Genomic DNA, 9,051 nt, shown 5'->3' on the forward strand with positions numbered 1-9,051 from the left:
CCTAGCATCCTCCCATCAGAACCACCACCCTTCCACGACGCACCCCCTACCCACTCCACTGAGCTGCTGTGTGCTGCACCCACCTCTGGAAAAGGGACTTCTAACTGAAGTTTTTGATAACAAAACAGACCTCCGGTGTCATTGGAGAAAAAGTTTTCTGTGTTTCTAGTTTTCATGCCTCAAGGTATGGTGTCTGGTCCTGTCACACTGGGTGCATCTCAGTTCACGAACACCCTTGGACCAAGCTATCCCACCAATCCCTCAGCCCCCCTGCCAATCCCCTCTTGTCTCAGGCCCCTGTGGCTCCCCAGACCCATGCGAACTGCCTTCAATTTTCCTGGGTCGCCACTTGAACAGGCCTCAGGTTAGGATCACCCCAACCCTGTGGCTAAATTCCCGTTCTTGTAATGTCTCCAGAACAAACAGCTAAAGATGCCTGTTCCTCCCTGTGCCCAGCCCCCCTTGCCCAGAGCTCTAGCGTAATCATCCTCTCAGAGGGTCCACCCACACAAGGCAGCCCTGGATGGTTAGGAGCCTCCATTCTGGGTCTTTCTTTCCCTTTCAAGGCCCCAGCTGCTATTCTCTACAGCTCAGTTACCTCACCTGATTGAAAAATTCCTTGGGAGCCAGCTGGGGTCCTCCAGAGATAGGGAGAGAGCAGGGAGCGGGAAGGAGGACAGGCAGGAGACGACACAGCCACTCTGGGTCTCATCGTCTGCTTCTCCATCTGCCTTTTGTGGACAGAAGCAGAGTCCACCCAGAGATGGCGAGTTACCAAACCCTGGGCTTCTCTGAGTCCCATTTCTACCTCTTTATCACCTTTCCCTGTGCAGGGGCTGTGGTGAATATTTTCCACTAAACTACTGATGTCAGGAATTAAGCCTGGTCAGTCCCAGAGCCACACAAACCAGACCCTTGGTACTACCTTCTTCCCCCCACCTGGGACTCCCCTGGCCACCCCAGCCTCTGGCTCAACACCTGAATCTCCTTGGGCTCATTGTCACAGAGAGGGGGACCGGAGACTGTTTTTAGAGAAACCCTGAGCACTACTTGTCTCCTGAGACTTCCCGAGCCCCCTGAGAGCCCCCAGGCTGCACACCCAGCCATCGCAAGGTGAGAGGGCTGAGCTCTGACTGGATTTATGCTTCCGCTGACTGGTTCTCATGTCCCGGCTCTGCCCCACTGGGAAAGGGCAGAGGCAACAGAACCCTCTGCCCCACCCGCTCCACCTCCCCAGGCCCCAAGGTGACGTAGCCTCTATGTGTCACCCCGGGGGGCCTCATGAGAAAAGCTGGACCCTTGTGCTGAAGGCTCACGAGATGACCTGATAAGGGTCCCCACAGCCTCTCTTTCCCCACCCTAGCCCAGGACACCGGAAGGGCTGCGTTCAGAGGGAGGAGCACTCTCCTGGAGGTACTAGGCACCTTCTGGGTTATCCCCACTCTCACACTGAAAATGGGAAAGGAGCTGGTCAGGCCACCTGAAGCACCGCAGCTGGAGGGGCCCTAGGTCAGTGAGGCCGCTCCCAGGGGAAGCTTCCTGAGGGCTGAGCACCAGGCCTCTGCCAGACTGGCCCAGGGTAGGGGAGTTCACCACCTCCCAGGCATTCTTACTCTGTTGCTAGGAGTGCCCCTGCTGGACAGTTCCTCCTTAGATTTGAACTAAAACCAGATTCTTCCTCCCTGTCACTCCTCTTGGGCCTCAGTTCTGCATTGTGGGCTGCACAAAATAGATCTGGCTCTGCTTCTCATGAAAAGGGCTTCACGATGCCATGGGGCTCCTCTCTTCCAGCTAAGCTTCTCCAGAGTCCTTGATCGACCCTCAGGACTTTATCTCAGGACTCTGGCTTATTCCAGCTTCAGTCCATGAAATGCCCTACCTTGCTGTGGTGCCCAGTTCCTGATCTCAGGATCCTATTTCCAGCTGTCCCTCCCAGGTTCTGTCCTGGAGCAGAAATCAGAAGAAACAAAAGAGAGACTGTTACTTCTGGCCGCTATTACCCTCTTAGAAGTCGATTTCCTTGCCTCTCCTCTGGTCCTCTGCGAGGCTCATCTACAATTTGACTGCAGCACCACTGGGAGTTAGCAGAGTTCAGGTTATTCCGAGGTTGTCAGTGCTGTGTATTCACACTTGTGTGCACTGCCAGCCTCAGGGGAGCTTGGTGGGAGGGTGCTCACACACAGAGGCAGGGGTGGGTGCAGTAGTGAGGATGTGTTTGGTTGGCAAGTGCCAAGGTCCCCAGGAGGCCTGGATCTACTGGCTGCCCAGAGGCTTCAAGTGGCCTGCTCTTCCTGGCCCTGCCTTTGCTATGGAAGAATCCTAAATCTTCACCAAAAATCTATGCAAGGGTGCTACTGTGCAGTAGCAGGAATCTGAATGTCCTGGATATGGGCTTAGAAAGGTTCACCTCTCCCCACAGAAAGCTCTACAGGGTTGGTAACACGCCCTACAGATTCCTCCTTTGAATCCCTTTGGTTCTATCAGTTGTCCCTGACACCCACAGCCACAGAAGGAGTCACAGATGGCTCCCTCAGCTCATCCCTCCCTAAGCCCTCTGCACCATGTTCCTCATCTGAAGTGGGGATGAGAATTCCCGCTTCACAGGGATGCCAACAGAATAAAATACTCCTGTCAGTATTCAAAGCACTCCACAGCTCACTTGGGAGCTCAGCAGAGGTGAGTGGGGGGGGGGGGACTTATGTTTTCTGCAGTGCCCAGTCTGAGCCCTTCTCCCCACAGTCTCTCCCTACATGTTCTCTCCCTGTCCCTTGCTCCCTCCCCTCCCGGGTTTGGGGAGAGCAGAGAAAGAGAAATGGCGGGTGGCCAGTCACAATCCTGGTAGGAAAAGAGACAGCTTTATCATAATAAGCACTCTCCTGAGGTTCGTGATAGATTTCCAGGCCTCGAGGCAGGGAGAAGTGAGATTCTGGGGCAGAGCATGCACCTGAGTTCAACCTCAGCAACTGTACCTATGATTAACACAGGATATGATGTAGGAGAGACGCAAGTCCCTACTCTGCCCTTTAAATCTGCAAATCAGGACACACTGCTTACCCTCCTAGGTCTTGGTTTCCTCTTGCATTATAGGAAACTGGTCTACTCACCTCTCAGGGGGGACATGGACATTGGAAGAAGACCTTCCACGCTTCAAGCCTATGCCTTTTTTGCCTTGGACTCTCCACCCACTCACCACTGTCATTATTGGACTTGCAGGTCCCAGGCTGTCATTTGCCAAAGACTTTGGCTTGGGTTTACACACGTCCTCCACCTGTGCCATCTGCAACCCTCCTGATGACATCACCAACCATGCAGACAGGGACTCAGCCATACCTTGGCCTCTCAGGTTATTGGGTGTCCCACTTTCAACAGCCTCTCCCCTATTCCACTTTAGCTATCCATCCCTTTGAGCTACTCGGGACTTGTCATCACTTGTAACAGTGCCACGTCCAGACTGTCTCAAATGTCCTGCTCTCAACCAGCTCCTTACCTTCCAGCATTGTGGTTCAGCTGTTCCCACCAGCCCAGCTTGCTCTTCGTACCCACAGTGCTCCTCTGCTTTCTTCCAGTCGTCTTTCCTGTCCTGTCTTCTGAAAGTTTCTCCTGTATCCACCTTACATGCCACAGCTTATTATTCAACATTTTTGCTGAGACACTAGATTGCTTTGTCCCTCTGATTGTCCCAGCCTTGGATGGAACGCTTTCTCTGTAGCCGAGTATCATGGCGGTGGTGGGAGGTGAGAGCCAGGCACACTGGCTTCCTATAAAGTGATGGTCCACGGCCATTAAACATCTTCTTTCCTTGCAGAAAACTTCTTAGTTTCCCTGATCAGTTTCTCCCCACTTTCCATAATTATAACAAACCTTCTCCATTTCCCTCTTGCCTCTAAACCCCCTCCCAACCCCAACACTTACCAGAGATCCTTGTTTCCCGCTTGTCAGAGAAGATAACAGCCAGGGGATAGGGAGTCCCTCAGCTTCCAGTACCGAGCAAATACACAGACACACACCGGCCTTCCTCTCTGCTGCTTCCGACTTATCCCACTCTGTGAGTTCCCAGCCTCTCAGGGAGCTTACTGTTGAGCAGCTCTTCCTCTCAAATGACTTCTTCCTATGCCTTTAAATATATTCCACTCCATCCATCATTAGAAAGGGGGAGAGAGAGAAGAATAAGAAAGAGAAGGAGACAGAGGGAGGGAGCAGGGAGGAGGAAAGACAGAGAAAACCCTTCCCTTGGGCCTCACTTTCCTCCCTATGCTCCCTTCTTTATGGCCCAGTTTATTAGACTAGCTGCCTGTATTATATCATCTTTATCTCCTTACTTTCCCTCTTGGTCTATTCAGGCTGCTATATTAAAAAAATTCCATAAACATGATAGCTTATAAACAATGGAAATTTGTCTCTCACAGTTCTGGAGGCTGAGAAGTCCAAGATCAAAGTGGCAGCAGACCCCACATCTGGTTCATAGCCAGTGCCCTCTTGCTGGGTCCTCACTTGATGGAAGGGCAAAAGAGCACCTGTGGGCCCCTTTTCTAAGGGCACTAATCCCATTCATGAGGGTTCTGCCTTCATAACTTAATCACCTCCCTAAGCCTCAACCTCCTGATTCTATCACATTGGGGCTTGGGATTTGAACATATGAACTTGGGGAGGACATAAACATTCACACTTCCCAACTGTGGCACTTCCCAACATTCTTTAACCTATGCCTGTGTGGATTCCTTCCCCCCTGGAATCACCGAAATAGCTTCCACTGACAGCTGGCACGCAACAATGGCTGGCATTGTCTACAATGTACCCTGTGTCTCACCCGAGCCTACAGTGCACCCACTATCACTCACCGTTTCTCCAGTACCACTCTCCCCCTGCAGCTTCAGGGACACCTGCTGCTTTTCTCTGGCCTCTCTGGCCACTCCTGTGTGGTCTCCTCTCCAGATTCCTCCTCCACTGCTGGTGGCTTGGAATCCTGGGGCCTTCTCTAGTACCACTCTCCCCCTGAAGCTTCAGGGACACCTGCTGCTTTTCTCTGGCCTCTCTGGCCACTCCTTTGTGGTCTCCTCTCCAGATTCCTCCTCCACTGCTGGTGGCTTGGAATCCTGGGGCCATCTTGTTCTCTCTCTACCTTCTCTCTGGCTAAAACCCGTTCATACTTGTGACATTAACTACTCATTGCAAATAATGCATCAATCTTTCACCCAGGTCTATATATGCACCTGCCTTTGGGATGGCAGGGATGTCTCAAAAGAGATCCATCCTCAACAGGTTCTCAAACTCACGGTCTTCCCCACCTTCTTTCCCTTCTGGAATCCTGGCTCTCTTTCTCTGCACTCTGTGTGTCCTCTCTCTCAATCTCTATATCCAATCTATCTGCCAAGCGCTGCAGATTTTATTTCCTAAATCTCTCTCAAATCCATCCAATCTGCTGTCCTCACTACCCTAGTCCCAGCTAGTTCCACTTTACCCTACCTCGGGCTAATTCTATGGCCACCAGGACCTCCTATCTGAGCTATGCCACACTATTCAGACCCATCCCAATTCTTGCTAGTCCACCAGAGTGTCTCTGCAGAACACATCTAATTACGCATCCCATGGCTCTTAGGGTAAACATAGAACTTTTTGACTTTAGGAACTTTCACGGTTTGACACAACTCAGCTGTATAATGGGTTCTGGGTCATACCACCTACACTCCCAGTCTGACTCTGTCACTTATTGCCCGCGTGACCTAAGGCAAGTTACCTTCTGAATCCTCTTGTATTTCAGGGTCCTCATCTGTGAAAGAGGGTTATAATGGTGCCGCCTCATGTGGTTATTATGAGAATTAAATGCATTAAGCACCCACAGTGGTGCCTGGCACAGGGTAAGCACCCAGTAAGCGTCACTTCTTATCATCTCCTGCCTCCCAGCCATGCTTCTCACCCCGCTCCCTCTCATCTCTGTTCTAGACATGTCGGCTTTCTTTTAGGCTCTTATTCTCATCATGCTCCCTTTCCACAGGGCCTTTGCACATGCTGTTCCCACTGGGACTCTATGGCTTTCTCTCTATGGCTATTCGTTGCCTATGCAGCCTTCAGATCACAACTCAAGTGTAATTTCTTTGGGAAAAGCTTCCTGGGGTTCTCTGACTGGCAATAGTCACCAGCACTATTTTATATGTATGCGTGGTGATAATGATCTCTCTCTCCTACCAGACTGGGCTTCACAAACATGAGCAGACATTGTGTTTTTGCCACTGCTATAACTTTAGCCTCTAATAGAGTGCCCAACATATAATAAAGGCTCAGTGAATATTTGCTAACAAGTGAAAGAAAATTGATAGAGTGCCTGGGGCCTATAGGGATGTTTAACAAATGTTAATTCATCCTGGCGAAGCACCCCCGCTGTGAAGGGGTCTAAAGTTTTCCCCTGTCCGCAAATAATTCCCTCACTTCCAAACACAGTGCCTGAACATTCAGCACTGGAGCCCACTTTGGGGGGAAGACCATATCATCTCTGAGGTCAAAACACATTAATTAGTCAAAACATTAGAAACAGAGATTAGCTCCCCACATTGTCTTGATTGCTCCCCTCCCCACGCTGCTGCAAAGAGCTATCCCCTGCAGGCACAAAACTTAAAATACTGGAGTGTCTGAGCATGAAGGGCCTAGGGGACATCCAGCCATCCGCTTCATTGTGATGTGGAAACTGAGATCCAAAGAGGGGAAGAGATGGGTCCAAGTCACATGGTAAGTTCAAGGTAGCATGAACCCTAAAACCCAAGTCCCTGACAGCAAGTCCAAGACTCTTAGCACTACCCATTGCAGTTCACTAGTTCATTCATCTAATAAATGCTAAGTACCACAGGGAACAGAAGCAGACGCACACATACATCCATAGTTCTGCTGCAGGGGCTGTTGTTCTCATAGAAAGGCTCGTAGCTGTGTGGGGGAGGGCCATGGCAGAGAGCAGTCAATTCCAGGCTGAGTCAGGGCCTGCGTCATGGAGGAGCTGATGGTGTTTGTAGAGCACCTCGAAAAATAATCAGGGAGAAGCTAGGATAGGGCATCCTAGACTGAGTAAACAGCACCCATCCTGGGATTTAGGGGCCAGGTGTATGTTTGGGGAGCCACTCCAGACTGCTTGGAGCTACAGGGAAAGCATAGAAGGCAGAGATATGGGGCCCCACAAGGGAGCAAGGGTTAAGCAGAAAGAGGAAGATGAGTCAGAAGAAGTCTCCCCAACTGGCCTTCCCTCCCACCATTGCTGAGGATGGGTCTCCCAGCTTCCAGAGGATTAGACCAGGTGCTGCTTCTCCTGCCAAGGAACAAGCAAGGGAGATTCACCTATGTTCCAGATGGGGAAAGTGGAATGTAGCCTAGGGGAAGCCAGTTGGAGCAAAGCCAAGGTTAATACAGAGGATGGAGCTTCAAGGATATCTGGGCTGGGGGTTGGAAACCTAGGTTCTATGCCTCTCCCAGCCCTGATCTTGTCCCTAGGCAGTGCTGTTTCTCAGCCTCTGCCTGCCCTGGGGGTCACAAGGCCAGGCCAGAGAGAGGGCTGCTGGCGTCATTGGGCATAAGGTTGCTTTCCCACAGCTCTCCTGCCCTAGCCCCTCTGCACCACATCCGGAAACCTGGTTACCCTTCACCCACCTAGGTCGGTCCCACAAGTGGAATTTATTGCTGCCTGCCCTGCCATCTGCCCAAGGTAATAAATCAGGGCAGAGCAGAATTGCAAGCATCTCTGTATGGAGTATATAAAAGAAGCAGGGCTCAGGGACCCACAAGGCTTCAGTGGATCCCACAGAAAACCCCAGACTGCGGGGAAGCATGGACCGATGGAGCAGAATGCCTCTCTGGGGCCTCCTGCTGGTGCTCTGGGGCTCCTGCACCATCAGTCTCTCCACTGACACCAGCGCCTTCAGTCGGTAACTAACTCGGGCAGAGAAGGGGTGGGAGGGGAACAAGAGTTTCCAACTTCCTAGATCCCCTGGCTTTTTGATATGTAGTGTCGTCCAGTCCTCATGACCACTGGGCAGGGAGGTATGGTCCTAGTCAGAGAGGTGAAGTGACTTGCCCAATGTCACACAGCCAATCAATAAGGGGCATTAGTTAGGCCTGCCGAGAGCTTTTGCTTTTTGCGCTGTGGGGAACCTCAGAGTTGATTAAGACATATCGCTGGCCTTTGAGGAGCTCACGTCCTAATTAGCCGTAGGTTAGAGGTTTGGTTGACTCTACCAGGAAGCAGCATGGTACAGTGATTAAATGCAAGATGCATAGAGTTGGATTGTCTTGGTTTAAATTTTGCTTCACTAGTGGAGCAAACTAGCTCTGGAACTATCGGCGGGTTACTTAAATTCTCAGTTTACTATTTTAAAAATAGGAATACTGGCCAGGCATGGTGACTCACAACTGTAATCCTAGAACTCTGGGAGACTGAGGCAGGTGGATTGAGCTTAGGAGTTCAAGATAGCCTGAGCAAGAGCAAGACCTCATCTCTAAAAAAGAAAGAAAAAAATAGAAAAAAGTAGCTGGGTGTTGCGGTGGGCACCTATAGTCCCAGCTACTTGGGAGGCTAAAGCAAGAGAATCGCTTGAGCCCAAGAGTTTGAAGTTGCTGTGAGCTATGACACCACAGCACTCTGCCCCGGGTGACAAAGTGAGACTCTGCCACAAGAAAAAGAAAACCCCAAACCAGGGATACTAACAGTACCCACTTGATGAGGCTGCTTCAAAGATCCCATGAGATAATGCACAGAACGACTGAGCTTGACACGGCACAGGGCCGTATCGGTAGCATGGGAGGCATCACTACAAATGTTAAAGGAAAGAATTCAGACAGCCCACAGAGGGGAGGGGAACCCCTGGCATCCATTATGTGCCAAGCCCTATGGAAACAAGCGGTTTATTAAGACTGAAGAAGGGAAGGAGGCATAGAGAAAGGGGTTTTCAGTTTGGGGACAGCAGATAGGCCAAGCACTCCTAAAGATAGGGGTATATTTTGATAATGGTAATACTTGCTAAGCCTGTAAAATGCCTAGGGCTTCATGAAATCTTTTCTTTTTTTTTTTTTTTTTTT

The 9,051-nt window shown here is 50.8% G+C and overlaps 1 protein-coding gene across 1 annotated transcript in view; it reads left to right on the forward strand.

Annotated features, from left to right (window-relative positions):
- The first annotated feature begins 7,803 nt into the window (after positions 1 to 7,803).
- REN (renin) overlaps positions 7,804 to 9,051 on the forward strand; it is an 11,635-nt gene continuing 10,387 nt past the window's right edge. The window contains exon 1 of the mRNA XM_003792242.1: positions 7,804 to 7,901. Within this exon, the coding sequence (XP_003792290.1) occupies positions 7,804 to 7,901 (98 nt within the window). The remainder of the gene's footprint in view (positions 7,902 to 9,051) is intronic.

This window comes from Otolemur garnettii, unplaced genomic scaffold (assembly GCF_000181295.1).
Source record: "Otolemur garnettii isolate 467f Iridium unplaced genomic scaffold, OtoGar3 scaffold00055, whole genome shotgun sequence".
NCBI classification, from domain to species: Eukaryota; Metazoa; Chordata; class Mammalia; order Primates; family Galagidae; genus Otolemur; species Otolemur garnettii.